Source organism: Lemur catta, chromosome 16 (genome assembly GCF_020740605.2).
Source record: "Lemur catta isolate mLemCat1 chromosome 16, mLemCat1.pri, whole genome shotgun sequence".
Classification (NCBI taxonomy): domain Eukaryota; kingdom Metazoa; phylum Chordata; class Mammalia; order Primates; family Lemuridae; genus Lemur; species Lemur catta.
The window spans coordinates 41503490-41523728 of NC_059143.1; the positions used below are offsets into that span (position 1 = coordinate 41503490).

The 20239-nt window shown below is 31.3% G+C and overlaps 1 protein-coding gene across 5 annotated transcripts in view; it reads left to right on the plus strand.

Annotated features, from left to right (window-relative positions):
- Positions 1-20239, plus strand: part of WDR7 (WD repeat domain 7) — a 277915-nt gene that overhangs the window by 138739 nt on the left and 118937 nt on the right. For all 5 annotated transcript variants that reach the window (XM_045527974.1, XM_045527973.1, XM_045527977.1 and 2 more), the window contains one exon: positions 16275-16496. In XM_045527974.1, coding sequence (XP_045383930.1) covers positions 16275-16496 — 222 coding nt within the window. The remainder of the gene's footprint in view (positions 1-16274; positions 16497-20239) is intronic.

The following is a 20239-nucleotide window of genomic DNA, read 5'->3' on the forward strand; positions in this document are numbered from 1 at the left end:
GGGAATACTAAAATTAACCCGTATGCTATCCAAATTCTTATAACCATTAATACTTTATAGCCATTAATCTCCACATGATTTCCCTATGTTACCATGAGTGCATGGTCCAATACATTTACTGTTGAAAGACTAACATGTAAAAATGTGAGAAGAACCATAGCTTATCCCAGCCAGAGCAAAATGGTTCAGTGTTACCATCCCCCAGATTTGACCTATGTTTACACTGGTTTACAAAATTGGAGCATTCCCTCTCCCCACCAATACTAATGCTTCAGTGCCCTCTTCTAATAAAAAAATCAATATACACATCCAGCACTCATGAGTAACCTCATAATAATACGCCAGATCACATGCAATTGAAAAAAAAATAATTTCAGGAAAAAACTGGTTAGGATGTGGCCAACCACAGTCTTTCTTAAAAATAAATATTATGCAGTATTAGGAATATAATAACCCCTTTAATTTGATAATGCCATTTCCTTGAGAAATCCTTAATTTTAGTTAAAAAAATATTAAAATGATGTGTTTTGTGTTCCTTTCCTTCATACATTCATTAATGATGCAGGTAATCTAAGGAATTCTAAATTAAGATGTCTTAAAAATCTCTTATTTAATTCAATTTTATAATTCCTTTTCTCTCTTTATTTGATGAACATTTATAATGTGAATATTTATAAAGGAGTATATGTACTCTAAATCATCAATTTTGTATCAAATAATACATAAAAATATTATATGGTAAAAAGTATATCATTTTTAAAAAGTTTATCTTTGTCATCCTAGAAATAATCCTGCTACTTCTATGCTGACTACTTTGTTTTGCTAACTTTCCATTTCACAATTTTTTTATGTTAAAAAATTAAGTCCACTTTAAAAATATGAAATTTTATACTTCTGCAAATACTTCAATTTCACATGCAAAGTAGTGAAAGTACAGTTTATATTATTCACTGTTTTTCTAATCTTTGATGGTTGCACTTTGATAAATAAATAGATCATCTAAGATTCAATAGGCCAATTGCAGCATATAATAGCTATTCAGAGGCAATTAAACTGCCTTTTTTCATGCCGGCATGTGAGCCGCCCTTTCACAACCTTCAACTTGATTCGTGGTGATTCAAAATTAACTTAAAAGTCTTGTTTGCTGACAGCTTAAAGCTTAATTGACTGAAAGCCAAATAGAGTGTGTTCTGTATTCAGCACTAAGGCTATTGATAAAGCCATGTGTAAATTGTGCATGGTGAAAGACAGCGATTGGGCCTCCTGTTCTTGTATTAGTCCACAACTTAGCATTGCTGCACAGTCAGAATTGCTTTGTCAAGTCTTTTATCACACCAGGTTAACTCTCTCTGGAGTTGTTCCAGCAGCAGAGCAGTCACGTATTGAGCTTCTACAATACTGTAGGGCCTGCTATAATTCTGTTACTTATTTGTGGTTTCATTTTTTTTCTTTAATATAGTATTGGCCTTTCATTCCTGAACAGGACTGTTGGTAGCATATTTCAAGAACCTACTGGTTTTCTGTATTTGTCACTCTAGGAATGAGCAGGGTGTTAAGGTTTAGGGGGTTTGAAAAAATATTTTAAGAAAAATAAGTATCATAATATTGATTGGTCACTCTTATGGAAATTAAACCTTGCCATTTTGAACACTTAATTAGGATAAGGAATGCATGCTTAATAGCCTTGGGTGTAATGTAGCTATTACATTCCAATAAGAATTAGACTGTTGGACCCTTTCAGTACTTTTGCATAAAAATATTTCAGTGATTAGTGCACCTTATGGATATTTCCCTTTCTTTTTCTAAATTGATGTTTCTAAATGAGATGGATTATTAACGTATGTAAGTATATTCTGTAAAATTTCACAGTTACATCTTTTTCCAAATAAGCCTAAGTATATCTAGTAGAATAGAAAGTAGAATAATATTTGCATTTAAATACAAATTAACAAAGAAAAATTTGGAAGCAAAGCTAAAATAATTTGCAGAAGCACTTTACGTTTGCCAACTATTATGTTTTATATCTTGGAAATCTGTGTACTTTATATTTTTAATGTGAAAATTTTGATCTGCTATTGCTTTAATAACTTACAAATGTTAAGTGTACCATGTAATACGTTTTAAAGAAGATCTTACATAAGTAAAGTTTATGTTGTAATTTCAGCCTTTTGGATTAACTGAATGTGAATGGTATTCAAATGTTTATGATGCACTATCCCGTTTTTTATTTATCTTAATTTTATACAATTGACTCTTAAATTCAGCATAGAAGTTTCAAATTTTTCTCATTTACATAATGTCTATATTAAAGAAACATTTTAAATGTGATAAAGCTTAAATTGACTATTTTATGTCCTTACATTTTAGTGTAGTTGTTTTAGGTTTTAGAACCTGCATATGAAAAATATAAAATAAAACCCAGTTTTGATCATTTTGATCATGAAATAATAATGAAAATGTTCATTATTGTATATTTCAGATTATATGATGGCACTAAAAATATAGTCTGCATCTTAAACATTTGCCTGCCAAAGATGTATATTTTAGTATCTTTTACTTATTTTTGCATAAGACTTGGAATTGGATATTGCTGTATCTCCTATTGATATTCTGGTAACCATGGCTATCTAATTTTACCTGCCTTCCAATTGATTTCCAATAAAAACCTAGTCTATTCATAAAGAATCAGGATAAGTTGCAACTTAGTTTCAAAATGACTATAATTTAAAATAGTGTGTTACTCCTATATGCTTTTCAATAAAATAGTAATCATGTTTCAAAATGTAAAATCCAGAAGTGTGCCAGTTTTATTGAAGTTTCACCTGTACCCAGTGAGATTTGAGAGTCAAGAATGAATTGTTTTTATTGATCATGTTTTTGTATTAACAGTTAATCTAACATATCTTTAAAGGCATGAATTATTTGAAAACAACATTTGTTTCTTTTCATAACATAGTTGTTTAGTATATACAAAGCAATTGTATTCTTAGGGCAAATAAAATTCTTTTTTTAATTTTTACCTTTAAGAAAAAGAGGCTAAATTTAATTATAGAGATATTAAATCAGTTCTTTAAAAAATTAATTAACCAGTTGTGATGATAAAGAAGCAAACCATTTCTTAAAATTTAGAGAAAATGATATAAATATTGATTTCATAGTCAGTAAGAGATTATCAGTAAGAGAGTCTTGGTACAGAATTTGAAAGGATTGAAATCACTTTGCCAGCACTGTATTATAGATTAAAAAATGAGAATTTACTGAGGTTCTGAAAGAGTTTATAAGGAGGACGAGACCAGAATCAGGTTCAGCTGTGCTAATTTTATAAATTATATATTTTTGAAAAAGTATTACATTTTCTGGCAAAGTATTATAATTGTAAAACTTTATTGCAAAAGTATATTTTTCAAAACTTTTGAGATTTTTGGCTCTTTTGGAAAGTGACTAATTTATATTTACAATATTGATGCTAACTTTGGATATTTCCCTTTTCTCTTGTTATCTGTATATTATACTTTTAGAAGTAGATGAGTTTTAATTTTACTATTTTTCTTGAATTTTTCCAAAGAAGTTTCTCTTTTTCATAATGTCTAGAGTGGTATTTTGCTTCTAGTTAACTGTTTGATCCATTCAGTATACCTATTGATGTACCTAAACTGGTGAAAAGGAATGGCCATTTTATATCCTGTACTATATTATAAGAGTTCTAAAAATCTCAATACTGTATGTAAAAGACAACTTTACCATTAAGAATGATCTGTGATGAGATTTGGTTTTATACTAGCTTCTATAATTTGAGGTTTAAAATGTTTTATAAATTGGAACATATGATGATATTACATTTACCAAGCTATCCAAGTAATATTTCACTTGCTCATATCTTAGCAATTGAAACTTTATGTTGGAGTATTGAGAAAAAGAAAAAAGTTGTAGACCAAATCGACTGATAATTTAAATACTAGAAAGCGTCTAAATATTGCAGTTTATATAATGTGTAGTTAAAGTACCAATAGCTAAAATAATACTTTTATTTTGTATTTAGTTATATAAATCCTCCTGGGAAAATATCAACTGTCATCTTGTTAAATAAAATGCTCATATAATGTCATGACTCTCATTTAGGTTGAAATCTATATTAAATAAATTGAAAGTGATGTTATAAAACTATAGATGAGATCATAAGTATCTGGCCATATATTTTTATTTGAGCTTTTAAAAATGAAGAACAAATTATTGTCTTGTAGAAATGACATTTTCATTAATATTACCTTGAAATTGAGAGGATTAGTATAGTGGGATTCAAAAATTAGCTTCTTATAAGTCCAGGGAAAATGACCTGGTCATCAAATTTATGCATATTGTCCAATAACATTACTAAATAAAGACCATGCTATGTTATTTAGCCTTTTGGGTAAGAGAAAGAAAATAAATATATCTTAATTTTCTCTTAGTATTTCATGATATCTAAAATAATGTAGGATCCATTTTAGCAGATATTCAGCCATTGAGATGATTGTGTATTGAAACTGAGGTATGAATAGCATTGGTAAAGGAAGTATTATTTTAAAATACATTCAGGATCAAAGCCAACATTACCTCCTGATGAATTCTCTATCATGATTAACTTAATTTTGCTTGACTTATATGCAATGCTGAATAATATATGATGCTGAAAACATTGGGTTTTATTTGGGTAGACCAGGCAGGAAAGAGTTGATTGTAGTTCTGTGAGGTTATACTATGTTATCCAAATGAGACTGATCATTACATTGATATCCTTTTTATTAATCATTTGTATTCATTGCACTGTAATCCAGTGGCAAATATGTATTAATATTTTGTAATTTTTTTTAAAAAGATGATGCATGGTTAAACAGAGTGGTTGAAACATCTCTAAGTGCTAATGAGTACTTACTTGGTAGTCTATACTAATGCTTTAGTGGATGTTGAACAAGTTTAGATGTTAAGCTTTTTAGGAAGAGTGAATGATGGCTAATGATTATTTAATGACAGATCTCTGGACTGAAAGGCATTTAGCACTCAAAGTATACTGCAAAGCCTATTTCTCAAAGCTTCAGACAGGTTTATTTGGTCTCACCTTGAATAGAACAGTGCTGTATTGATTTCATTGGTGTGGATTTAAACACACTATCGGCTTAGAATAGCACTAGTATGCAGAAGAAAATGATTGTCTTAACCCTTGTGGTGACTCTTAACTATTCTCTGATATTACAATGTGAACTTCAGAAATGATAGTGAATTTATTTGCAGTATTTAGAGTTTAACATGTGTACTTATTTGTCCATGTGCACTTATAATAGACATTAACTTATAGGAAGGTTTGTGTAGAATAATTAAGACTTGAATTTATATTTTCAATTACTGTTTTTCACCATGTATTATATTTGAAGAAATTTTTCTTCTGTAGGAATGGTTAATGTTTCTGTGGATGGCATGCTGATTTTTATCACTCTGTTAAATTATTTAAGTATTTGGTCTCTGAATGGTAATGATGCTTATGCTCAGTACTTTGTATATGTTTTGATGTTTCAATATTCCATATATAGCTTCCATAAAAACCAATATAATATAGTTACTTCATGTGCTTAATAGAATATCTCCCCCAAATTTTTTACATATTTTAGAGAGCCCAGTAGGAAATATAAATAACATTATTAGATACTATAGAGCAAAACTGAAGACTTTTTCTAATTATATTTTTTTCTTATTTTTTAAAGAAACATTTCAAATTATACAAGATTTGAAGATACCTAATAGAGAATCATCTTAAAATGGATATCAAATACTAACGAGTTTCTATGCAACAAACACTGAAATATAGGCCAGTAAAAATTCTAGAGATCGATCTGAAATGATATTGCCATGAGTGTTCACTCTCTTTGTGGCCCTTCACCTTGTCACTTGAATACTTAACCTATTTAACCTTCCTTATCTATAAAATATAGGAATCAGTTTGGTTAGAAGAACGATTCTGTGATCTCCTTTTTCCTGTAAAATTCTGGAATTCACCAAAAGCAGTCATCTTATCTTGGACCTAGGAGATGTTTTGTGCACTCTACTTAGAATGTTTTTTTTTTTTCCTTTTAAAATCTTAATGATACTTCTGTTTTTGTAAAAGAATTTGGAAAGTTATGGTAGTAGGCATATAATTGTATCACTATAGCAAATACAATATTATTAGATATATAAAGCACCTTAGGTAAGCAGATGAAATTTGTATGGACTTAATATTTTTTAGATTATCCATAAGATGGACTTCAGTTTTTTATGTTGGTGTTTTTAAATGGGGAATCCTTTTATCTTTAACATATTCTGAGAGATTTTTTTTCCATAAGTAAATACTATTATTATTTGAATATTTTGTAGAAATCAAAAACATTGGATAAAGTATTAGAGAAATTATTTTTCTCTTTGGCTAATAAGAGAAGTTCTGTTTGAGAGAAATTGTAAGTACATATTAAGTTCTTTATTTGGATTGTTTTCATCTGCCTGTGTTGAACCCTTAAGGGCAATATGTGATATTACACCAGTGGTCGTGTGGCAGTGGTGGTGGTAGTAGTTCTCAGTAAGTTTTATCTTCTCTTTTATGTTTTTGATTTTATGTTCCTTTTTTTTTGCTGCCAAAAAGTCTTAGAGCAGTTAAGGTACAGTAAGAGCCATCCTGGGTATGTATGTTTATCCAACATCAGTACATGTGTATTTGTAGGTTTTTACATGTGGAAATATCTGTCTTAATAAAAGATAAGAGGAGGTTAGAAAGCTATTTCTTTCAAAACTCCTAGTTTGAGCTAGTCAGGGAGAATTTTGAGGAAATGATTATTTTATCATGTGGCAGAAAGAGATTGTTTTAAAACTAGTCTTTTAAAATATCATGGCATCTTACAAACCTGAGTATCTGACTACATGCATGTATAGATTATTAACTTCTTAGTGTTCATTTCAGGAGTGGTAGCTTTTCCAGATCCATAGCAAATCAATGAGTTAGATATCCAATATCTCTAGGCATATTTTATTAAGTTAAACATTGGAAGAACTGGGCGAAAATTTAAGCCCCAAAAGGCTGTTTTAGTTTGCTATGTGCAGGATGGGCAACTGAGATCCAAATTCTAAATTGAATTAACTAATTAATAGGAAATCCTACAAAATAATTACAAGAATGTTAGTAAATTTTAATATCTATATATGCTTATTTGAAAAAGTATATAGTAAAAGAAATCATATCTACAGAAAAAAAAGTCTTCTAAATATCCCAAGTAATTAGCATTAATGTGATACACTATCACAAAATGAGGAAATGTAAAATAATTTAAAGATCATCTATAATAATTTATAGGCACATAATTCATTTCTGTACATGTTGCTCAAAAATGGTGAAAACCCAAACATGTAACAAGATCAGAAATGAAAATTATGTGTTTATATCCAATAGTAATTCAAGCTTTTTATTTCTTTAAGCCCTCTGAAGCTACTTAGAAATCTCTGGAAAAATAGACATCAACCACTTACCAACATGCGTATTCCTTTGGCTGTCCTTGGGCTATTTTTTTGTTTTTAGATTGTGAGATAACAATGAGTTATATACTTAACAGTTTGAGGCTATGGTTTACTTTGTCAGTAGCTTTTAAACTTTTAGCATAAATGCTTAGTTTACTTTTGCTTAGTTGCCTTTTTCTTTTGCAAAGGTTTGCTTTCTTGATCATCTAGTAATGTGATTAGTGAATTAAAATTCAAAGTTGTCTTTGACCTTTTTATTTCTCCTTTAAATTTTTTTACTGATTTGGTTCTTGAGAATTGTTCGACATGTTAATATTTATCAGGTCTGAATAACTCACGAGATGCTTAAATAAAATAAGAAGATAAAGCCTCATGTATTTCTGCTATTTGTGGACTGGGTAATTAATGTCTTTACTATAAAACTTTGCTTTGGGCTTTACTGCCACAGTTTTTTCCCATATCTGCTATTACCACAAAGGTGTGGCCATTAACTTCCAAGATATCATGTTGCCCCTAACTGTGCGCCGTTATTTCTGCTTAACACCTCATTTACAGTGAAGAAAGCAGAAGAAAAAATAACACGTAAAATAAAGTGATCATTTTTCAGAATCAGACACAGCATTATAAAGTAATGTGCTGACAAAAATAAAAGGTAGAAATCCCTTTGAAGTTCTAATTTACTCTGAACAAACCTTTAAAAAATGGTAATTTTTAGTCACATTTCATTGTTTCATTATTGTGACCAGATGTAATTCAGACAAATGAGTACTACAAATACTCCTTATAAATGAACAGATATACTTGTTAACTCCTCAGAGGTAAGAACAAGGCAGTTATCCTCTTTGATCTCAGTTTTATATCATTGAGTTGATAGAGATAATTACTTAGGAGAAAATATTTTTAAGTAAATCCAATAAATGATTTGTCATTTTATGAATAAAAATGACCTCAGGTCTAACAATTTATTTCTCACTGCTGTGATGCACAGGTATAAAATCTTCATAGAATGTGTTCTAACAGTCCACCAAATGTTAAGTCTCTTGTGTTCTATTTGATCTTTTATGTAAACACATCATGTCTACTCTAGTATTTTTGTAAGTAAATCTCATTCAGTAGTTTTTTTTCTAAACAATAACTATGTAAGAAAATATTATCTATGAGAATGATTTGCTGTGTTCGGATTTATGTAACTTTACAAGCCACTAATTGCTGTGTTTCTGAAATATTCCTTTCCTTATGAAAAAGCTAATGATGGTCTTCTTCATTACAATTTGGACAGTTTTTAAAACTTGTCACATGTCTCAGATTCACCTTAGAAAGGTAAATTCAACCAAGAATTGAAATTTTGGAGATAATTATTACCTACAAGACTCTTGATTACATAAATGTCTTAGATATTTGGGATTGTTAAAAATCTCAATTTTCTCGGAAGCTGAGAATGTTTGTGCTAAAAATAAAGGCAAGGAAAAAATTGACTTTTGATGTCTAGGTAGAGAATAAAAGGAAAAATAAGATAATACAGATCATGGAGAAACATGTATAGAATAGTAACTGAAGAATAAGAAATTGTTATATGAATTACTTGAAAAACATGTAAGTTGCTCTCAAAGCTTAAGATTTATAATTATCAAAATAATTGACACACCTCCAGGGTAGCGATAATATTAATTTTTTTTCTTTGAAAAAGAAAATCATTTTAGAGGATCATATATTTTGCATTCATCTGATTTAGTGGGAAATGGCTTTGTGTTTTGTCAAATGCACACACATACACTTAATATATATGGGCAAGAGGCATTATTTCAAAATGGCTTAATCAGCAGCAGCAGAAAGAAATATGCATTTGCAGAACCTATTGTGTTCCAGCAGGGGGCTATCGTGCATGCATACAAATTAATAGCCTGTTTGCTTACTTCAGTTTTCAAGTGAAGGAGGAAATAGTGCAGCAGCAACAACAACAACAGTAAAAGTCTTGTGGATTTGGGGAGCAAATTCCATATGCTCTGTCAGGAGATATGAGGAAAACACTGGCAGATGTGTCACAAAGCAACTAAAATATGTGTTTAATGCAGTGAGGGACATTCCTATGCTGCTAACATTCCTCACACATACCGGCTTTGGTAATAATGTGAAAGTTTGAAAATATAAATGTTATTAGTATTCCATAACAGTCATTTTCAATCAGTTCATCTTTTTTTCTTAGGAGGTAGAGGGAAAGATGCAGAAAACTTGCATACTTGATTTACTTTAGGCACACAGGTAAAAATTTATGTATCAGCCATATAACCATCTATAATTTTATTTTTCATATCATCAAAATTTGGCATATTTTGTAAAAATTGCAGAGCTCTAAGTTATGCCAATAAATGCAATAATATGTAATATATAAAAGCACTCGGTTTAGAAAAAGGAACTTAATGACATATATGTGCAATGGCATGGATCCATAGACCCTCCACAGGAGCCTGTGAAATCTGGATTGACCACCAAGTCAGCAAGGTCTTTGAGTCCTTTCTCACACACTGTCTGTGTCACCAATCTATGCCTCTTTGTGTTCCCATTTAACAAATTCATCTTTAAAGTATGTGACCTCAAAGACTTGGGGAAGGCTGGATAACTGAAGTTTAATTAGTAGAATGCTATAGGATTTTAAACTCTTTTGAAACCAAATTCTTTTAAAAATGAATTAATATTAAAATATTTTTTGCTAATTTTTAAGACTTTTTTCCCCTATTAACAATCCTATTTGAAAGATTATGGTTACATATCTGGTAAAATTTGACATTTTTATGACATTGTTTTTTTGTCAGTCTTAACTCTAAGGAATAGCAAGTACATATGGGAAATGTTTGGGCCAAACATGTGGAAACTATTTATTTACACTGTGAGAACCCCATTGAGGGCCAACAATTTTCTCATGATTCTAGAACATGACAACATATTTTTAAAATCTCAAAAATATAGTTCCAGCTCCCTTAGGTATAGTGTCTTGGTACCCTCACTAAGAATGTTACATACTTAGGTATGTATGTATAATTATGTATATGTAATGTATTTACGTATGTGTATATACGGAGTTAACATTTGATTAGCAGCATATAGTGATTATTGAAAAGGCATATCTTAGAAATAAATTACTAATATTCCATTAGGTAACAAGATGTATCAATTTAGATAGCATTCAATCAGAAGGAATATGTTATTTTGATGAAAGTACTTCTAAAAAACAATTTGAATTTAACTCCCTTTTGAAGATCTAGTTTAAAATATATTTTCATTGGAGTAATTTCACTGTCATGTGTTATTTTAAATTCATCTTAGTACAGCATACAATTTTATATATACTTTTCATAGTATCTGCTGATAATGCCACATCACATTTAAAATATCCTCGGGGCTGAGAAAAGATAAATAGATAAAAATGAAAATTTTAGAAGAATATTTTACTGGTCTGAAAATAGAAAATTTTTTGTAACTTTATTAACATTTGTAGAGTTTTGAATAATATGCTAAGACTATCTAATGTATGGAGACGTTTTACATAGTAAATCATGTGTCTTAATTCTGAAAATTCTCTCATCCTCAAGATTGTCAGTAATAACAATTCACTTTGCTAAGTTTACTCTTGTGTAATTATTAATCAAAACCTAATATTAGCAAATACACTTCATTGCAAAAAAAGGCTGTAAAGAGCCATAATAGAAAGTATATTTTAGCTTAATCCAAATTTCTAAAACTAGTCTCTATATGCTGCCCCTTAGTCTTCTGCTGTGACATGTTGCAACTCACTGTTTTTCCTGTCGTTTATGTAAAGTATTACAAAGTCATGGTTATCTATTAATTTATAAAACACATGTTTTATTAAATACAAAATGTATTTTTCATTTTGCCAGGCGGTACATAAGAAAAACAATTTGTCTCTCCATACATATGATTCTCAAATATATTATTAAATACTAAAAGAGTAAAAAAAACATATATTTTTTATTTATCACAAACAGATAGACATTTCTGAATTTTTAAAGGGATGTTTTAGGGCATATTGAAATTTATATCAAATTCAGAAGACATTCACATCATCATGAGTGTTATTTGGATTCTATCTTGTACCAGAAATTTCTAGCATAAAATTGTATGCTAACACAAATCTTAATATAATGTCTTGGGTAAATAAAATCCTAATGATATATTTATGATATGGCTTATGTTTTAAATATAATTATAATCTTAAAGGAAATTCTGATTTAATTCAACCACATTATTTCATTCACTTTTACTAGAAGTTTACTTATTATAACATATATAAGTTAATTACAAAAAGTATTCTAATACTCAATTCTAAACAAAGAATTAAATTTTTGGAAATAGTTTTTCCAGGTCAAGCCACGTAGTTCTGAAAGTGTATTTTTCAGAGTGGTGTGAACTGATCTAAGGTTTTAATACCTAATACGATAATAGAGCTCCATCAATGTATGGCTAATAGCACATATAAAGTATCTGCTGGTAGTCCATCTCTCATAAAACCCCCTTTAGCCTTAACTCAAATCCATTGATTCTTATTCCAGTTAAAACTGAAGAACTTAATATGTCTTTTAATCCTTTTATTGTAAGCTAGGATAAAATTAATTTTACCCTAGAACTGCACAAAGCCAATTAACATGATCTTTAGAGTTATTTAGTAAAGTGCTTCAAACTGTTAAATTTATCTTGACCTCTTGGTTGCACTCTCTGACTGCTTTTTAAATGAAGTAATCAATATCTCATAGCCCTTTAAATAGCTTAAACTTCTCAAATATTTTACCTGTGTTCTAGTTAAGCTGTAAGTAAAATGTTTACTCCTGTTTGTGTAAATCTAGAGTCAATTATGCTAAATCTAAAGACAATTATGTACTTTTGAGGAACACTCTATGAAGTAAATGGTCGTTTTAATAGAATTAAAGCTTGGTATTTTGTTAAAAGTAACCCAATTAACGTAACGAGGAAACATTTTTACACAGAACATGTATTTTGTTTGCAACTTGAAATGCAGGACATTTATGTCCTTTACCATTGCATGTAGTTGCTGTTTTCCACACAGGGCTAGTTGAAGGTATTAATTTTCTTACTGTGATAGGGTGATCAACCGTCCTGTCAAGAAAATGGATCTCCATGTCACCCTTTAGCATGATTAAATGGAGGCATGTCTCTGTGAAAAAACACCAAATTTTCATGAGACAAATGAAACTGTAGAAAGGTTTACTTTTACAGAATTATTTTATTTTTAATATCTCAAAATCTCCTGTTTGAATGTCAGTTTATTTATAGGAAAACATTGTAGCTAATTACATACTTCTATTATTTAACCAAAAATACAGGCAAACCCAATAATTTAAAGATGTTTCTAAATTTGAAAAATTAAAGAATGAGAAATGACTGTGTTATTTTTTAGGTTAGTAATAGGGATGGGCCTCTGTACCTTATACTATCACTAATCAGTCAGTGTCTCTTTTAGGGGCTCCTCTTTCTTTTTTACCTTTTTTCTCATTAACAAAGAGCTATCATCTTTTCAGATCCAAATACTGCTAAAAATTACATAATGTAGAATTTCAGCATCAGTAGTGTTAATAGCCAGTTGGACAGTGTTCTTATGAGCCTATGCACATGCCAAACTTTAAATTACACCAAGTGATGTACTTGACAGCTAATTAAGATTTCATATTTTGGGCACTTAGCAGAGGGCACCTGTTAAGATTCTTCTGTTAGCTTAGGGATAAATTTTACAAATGGCTGCTGGAAAGTACATTATTAAAACTTCCCTAAAGTCTTAATTCCTTCCCGATGAGCTGGAGTTAAGACAAAATTGAGGCAATTAAACAAAAGGAACATAGACAAGGTGGGGGACCAGGGATGGAGGCGGAGCTCTCCAAAATGCCCTGTTGTTTAATTTCCTACTAGAAGCAGCCCATGTGTGCTTCTGTGGCCCCTCCCCCTTCGAGCAGTGGCCGTTGCAGAGGCTGAACGGCTGGGGTCAATGCCTTGCCTATTGATCAGTATCCCTGCAGTCCCTTGCTCCAGCAGCTGCTTCATTGGCTTCTTTCAGGGCCTGCTTCAGTACATTAGAATAGAAATCCATAACCAGAGCTGTGCTCATCCAAGCAGGGGAAGAAACTAAATTAAATGGTATAAAACAATCTTGGATCAGGAGTTTGTGCCAATTCATCTTGATCTAAGATGTCACACCGGGCTCTCTATCTGAGCACCTGGGCTAGAGGCAGCCATAGTGAAAATAGATGGAGCTGCGATCATTCATTTGTCAGCTAAGGAGCAAGGCAGTGGTTAGCAATTCCCTTCTGCAGAGGTCAGCTGACAGAACAATCAGTGCAACTGCAGAATAGAGCTTTCCTTTGAACTATTGTTATGGAGCATGCTCTTGCTGAGACATGGGGGGAGGGGAGCTTGGTTTGCTTCCTGTTTCAGAAATACTATGCAAAGAGTGAAATATATAGTACGTGAATCTAGATGCAATTGCACAGAGCTCTTACTCTTTGTGTCTGTTCTTATACATAAAGAAGCTGGTTTTAAATGCGTGTACTAAGATACAGATTATCAAACTGTTAAATATCACTTTGTCTAGAATTAGAGTTCTTCTAAACACGGAGGCAATGATTATTGATTTTTTTTCTTCTTACTATGGTTATGCTTTTAGGTGTTTTTCCCCCTTTAGTTACCAAAGCTATAGCAGACCAGTGTTATACTTTGAATCTGTAATAGTATGTACCTGCCAATACATCTTACTAATAACATTTCCCTCTGTCTTTAAAAAACTAAAAAATTCCCGTGAAGAGGGAAAAATACGTAGTATGACTATCAGATTAGAAGATATTTCTTAATATTAATTGAATAGTTTTAAACATTTAAATCTAGGGTTTTTATAAGAAATGTAATTCATGAAATATGATTTATCATGACTTTGGAAGTTCTGAAATAATTTTGTAATATTGGAGGAGCATCCTTATAAAGCAACCTGCATGTGATTTGAAATATACAAAATTAAAGAAATTAGAAAAATCAGTAATAACTAAAATTTTTCATGAATTAGAATATTTTTCAGAATGAATATTTTCTGTGGACACTACTTAAAAACTAATGGTACCCCCATAATAAGCTGAAATAAAAAAAAAACTCATGGTAAATTTCTAGAACTAACTTTTAAAAAATTATGATGTATGGAAGCTAAGAAACTATAACAACAGCAACAAATCTTTTTTATACTCACCAAACTTTTGTTGGAATCCAAGTAAGCAGTAACTACTCTTTGATGTTACCATCTTAGTTTTCTAGATAACCAATCCTCCTTTTTTCCTTTAGTATTTTAGTGCTACTTTCTCAGTCAATTATTCTTTTTCAATTATTGACTTCTTTATTATATCTCATCATTTCCATTTCTTAGACTCAACTAGGTCTTCTTGCCCACATCCAGATTTATCGTGCCTTTCAGCATAGCTAACAATGGAATTTAAACTGTATTCTAAGAAGTCATGTGCTCCAGGAATTTTTTTAATTCAGCTTCTGGAAAGGCCATATCTATTTCTCTTGCCAGGAGTTTGTTTTGTTTTGTTTTTGTTTCAATCAGGAATTTTTTTTTTTTTTTTTTTTTTTTGAGACAGAGTCTCTCTCTGTTGCTCAGGCTAGAGTGAGTGCTATGGCGTCAGCCTAGCTCACAGCAACCTCAAACTCCTGGGCTTAAGCGATCCTCCTGCCTCAGCCTCCCAAGTAACTGGGACTACAGGCATGTGCCACCATGCCCGGCTAATTTTTTCCTATATATATTTTTAGTTGGCCAGATAATTTCTTTCTATTTTTAGTAGAGACAAGGTCTGTCTCTTGCTCAGGCTGATCTCTAACTCCTGACCTCCCAGAGTGCTAGGATTACAGGCGTGAGCCACTGCGCCCAGCCTTCTATGTTTAACTTTTTAAGGAACTGCCAAACTATTTTCCAAAGTAGTTCTGTCATTTTAATTATTCCCACCAGCAATATACATCCTCAACAACACTTGTGGCCTGTCTTTTTTATTGCAGCCATTCTAGTGGATATGAAATGGTATCTCATTGTAGTTTTGATTTGCATTTTCCTAATGACTAGCGATGTTTGACATCTTTTCATGTGCATTTTGGCCATTTATACATCTTTGAAGAAATGTCTATTCAAATTGTTCTTATTATTGAGTGGTAAGAGTTCTTTTAGGTATTCAAAGCGTGGTATTGTAACATGCACCTGTAATCCCAGTTAATCGGGAGGTTGAGGCAGGAGGATCACTTGAGCTCAGAATCTGGATACAATCGTTGTTAGATATATGATTTGGTAATATATTGTGAGTCTGTGGGCTGTTTTTATACTTTCTTGAATCTGTATTTTCAAGCACAAACGTTTTTAATATTGATGAAGTCCTATTTAAATTTTTTTAAGATTATGCCTTTTGGTATTGTATTTAAGAAATTATTGTGTGACCCAAAGTCATGAAGATATGTATCTATGTTGTCCTCTGAGCATTCTTTAGTTTTAGCTCTTATATGTAGGACTGTGATCCATTTTGAGTTGATTTTTTTTTTTTTTTGTATGGTGAGAGTTAGGTGTTCAGATTCATTCTTTTGCATGTGAATAATCAGTTGTTCCAGAGCCATTTTTTGGTAATATTCTTTTTTCCTAAATGCACAATCTCTCCTAATCAGGTCTTCTTTTGTATTGATATGTTTAAAATATATATTGCTGTTTTGGTTTTCAGGTTGCTTATCAAGTGTCCCACAGATGAAAAAAATTTCCACATCTTATGAGGAAAGACGGAAGCAAGCTACTGCCATTGTTTTACTTGGAGTAATAGGAGCTGAATTTGGTGCTGAAATTGAACCTCCTAAACTATTGACCAGACCTCGAAGCTCTAGTCAAATTCCTGAGGGATTTGGTTTGACTAGTGGTGGATCCAACTACTCATTGGCCAGACATACTTGTAAGTTTTTAAATTTTTAATACAGATCTGTTGCTTCTTAATACATATTATTTGTCAACAAAATCTCAGAATATTGAATATATCCTGAGTTTTAGCTTATCTAGAATGCTTGAATGAAGTTAGAAAACAGTACAATCTTTTGGTATATGTCCCTTTATTTATTGTTACCTGAACTTCTTCTTAAAAGTTAAAACATGGTATTTTAAATGCTTTTCGTAAAATAATACATTTCTAAGCTTTGTCTTTTTGCATTTTTGGTCAAGGTTTTAGCCAGAATTTATGAAAGCTAGTTTCAAGTTAAAATTTCTGACTTCTAAAATAATTTCTGAAAAAACTATGCAATTAGTCCTGAACATGGTTTGAAAAGTAGGGGTTGGGATGGAACACCAAACTTCTCTTCTGAATATATTTATTGAAAAGAACATGGATGATGAATTATGAATTACCTCTATAATTTAAAAAATATTCCAGTAACACTTTTTAACTGACCAAACTATCACAATCTGAGTTCAAGGAGCTTGTGTCATATTGCTACCTTTGCTTCTATGCTTGGCTTGTTAATAACACGTAAGGGTATTTCATAATGAAGCCTTTTGGTATGTACGTTAGTGTTGGAACTCCTTTAGGTAAAGTCAAAGTGTTCCTACCATATCACAAAATAATTTTTAATAAATTGTGTCATCTTAAGGACCAATTGTCCTACTGAATACATCACAAAATATTCTTTGTAGAACAAAATGCAATATATTCTTTTGGGTTTTGTCTTTTAAGCAAGGAAAAAGATTTACGTTACTTTGTTAGTTATGACAGCAGTGAACTTCAGTAGACAATTGTCACATACTTTTGCTGGAAAACTGAGGAGCCATGTTAATGGCTTTTATTATAGATTTAACTATTTATCTTACACCTTTTTTTTTAAGACTCTTGATCTCTTGATCTCAATTTGACATTGAGAATCAGAGATTAATAATTAGCATAATAATAGTACCATCATCAACAACAGCAAAGCAAGTATTTGGAGTACTATTTTTAAGCTCTTTATATGCATTTACTTAATCCTTATGATAACCCTATAATATGGATACCTTTAGTTTCTCCATTTTATGCATAAAGATAGTGGGGCACAGAGAGGTTTAGCTAACCTGGCCAGGATCATATCTGTAGAAAATGGCAGTTTTTGTCTCCGTCTAATCTGTTGGTTCCAGAGCTCATGCTTTTGACCACCATGCAAAATTGCTATTGTTCAATGGCTCTCAGTTAGAAAGGGCTTAATGACTAACATTTGCTACAATTTTGTAACTTATAAAAGTGGTAAAACTTGAACTTGAACTCAGGCTTCTTACGACCTGAAAACCCATGTCCTTTCCATTCTTCACCTGGGCACATCTGCCTTCCCTCTGCTGCAAAGGATGGCACACTGCTGGACCCCACCGCTCACCTCTGGCCTGTGTGTCTTTTCTCAGATTCTTCAAGTTCCCTACTTTCCATTCACAAAACCCTGCTCGAATCTCACCATCTCTGCAAAGGGCTCTCTAATTAGGTCCATGTATCTGTGTCACTTCTGACAGCCCAGACTTACATATGTATAGTAGTTCCATATTTAGAATCTTGGCATTAGAATATTAGAGGTTAATGAAACTTTGACATCATTCAGTCTGGCAGCTTTCAAACTTTTTTGCTCACCATCTCCCCTAATGAGTATCAAAAAATGTGCAATTATATGCACATTTTTATGTTGACAGCTAAAACTTTTCAATTGTAAGTTTAAACATTTGCAAAAGATATAATTTTGAGGATATTGTGAATATTGATATTTAAAAATTAAACTTGTTGGTCTTTTTAACATATTCAATAGAATATTTACCTTGACTATTTGATATCCATCATCATCTGTTTTTTTTTTTTTTTTAAATATGTGAACAAACTTCTTTGAAAGTCAGAAATCTTAGATTCTTGATTGTTTTCCTTGAAGAGAGAAAATTTCTGTCCTCACAGTTTTAGGGAAGGAGTTCATTTGCAAATATGTCATCCAGAAATCAATTCCTTTAAACCATCTCTGCTTTTAAAACTGTCTGTTCTTTGAAAAGTCTTAGGATACTGCCGTTTGTAGGAGGTTACCTATTTTGAAGACCGCTGATTCAATATAACATATTTTGTATAATTTCTCAGCAGTATTCTTTTGTATTTTATATTTTCCTGCAAGGAAAGTTAACATAAATGTTGTTTCCTTTGGAGTTTTCCCATAGTTCAGTGTAAGTATCTGTTTATTAATGTAGGAACACTGTAAATTAATTAATTGCTGATTGGTTTCATCCAAGCCATTGGCTGAGTGCTGGGTAGATTAGTTTATACCACATTTCCCTAGTTATCTAGACTAGAACTGTTATCATTTTTCTCTCTGCAATTTCTCTTTATACAAAATTCTGATATTCATGCATTTGCTTCTGTATATTTTTTCTTTTAGCTGTAATAATTTCATTTGCAAATTATCCCTAGTGTAACTAGAAGAAGAGGAAAAAGGATAAAAGAGGAAATTTTAAAAGCTATGGCAGAGTAGAAATAGAGATTTTTCAAAGAGGTCTTGGTGTAATTGGTAAAAAGAATCAAAGAGCCTTAGTAGTATTGCTCTTTTGTTTTGTTAAAAGACAGGGAGCTGAACTACATTTAAAGGGGTGCCAAAACCTGTTTCTGGCAGGAGAAGAAACCCTGGGCCAAACTATGCTATGGGAAGGCACTTTTGCATGGTACCTTCTCAACTTTCCCAAGAAAGGTAAATAAAATTTACCCAAATATTTAAAATATTCAAGTAGTTCAGAACCAAGTTTGTTCTTTGAGCATTTTGGATAAGAGACTGGATATGAGAAAGGGAAGAAGTAATGCTTCTTAGCAAATTATTATTATTTCATTGAAACAAAAGATATAGAGATTCTGGGAGGTTTCTAGCAGGCGTAGAATAGTATGTCAAAATGAATGATGTAGTACCTATTAGAACCAATTTAAACTGTGTAAAATGTCCTTGATATTCTTTTCTTTATTATGCCTACCCTGTTTTATTTTAATAAAGTATTTTGAAGGTAATCATGGATTTGCATTTAGCTTCCACCCTATTACCCTTTTTTTTACTCAAAGTCTTAATTTCCTTGGTGGTAGAATTGCCTACCACAAGGATTTTCAAGACCTTTCTTATTTGAATTGGGATGTCTTGATTTATCAGTTTAAATCTTGCTCTCCTGGCTGGAAACAGTCAAATGTCTAAATGTTCCTGTGTCTTACTTAGGCTTTTTTTTGATCAGTCATGTATAATATAAACCTATTATAATTTTAACCTGCTAGAAGCTGCTATATATATTGCCGGGTTTGTTTATGTGGCATTTAGAATGCATTGCTACCATTAAATATTTACTCTTTTTGGCATTCTAGTGAGTAAGATAGTAATCATTATCCTCATTTTGAGATAAGGCCATTAAGATACAATATTTGATGAACTTTAATTGCTAATGCAGTTAGAAGTGTAGATAGTGAGTTCTAACCTTCCTTGTAAAGCCATTCTGTGAAAACTCATAAGATAGTCAAATCTCAATTATCCGTGTTGGTACAGGAAAGACCCTGAGTGAACTGATGCATAATTCGAAAGTCATACTTAGTTTTATAATACACTTTATATTTCTGTTTGAACACAGATGAATTTTTTGTGGGAGTTACACTTTACATATATTGAAATCATATATTGAAGAAAAAGCTGA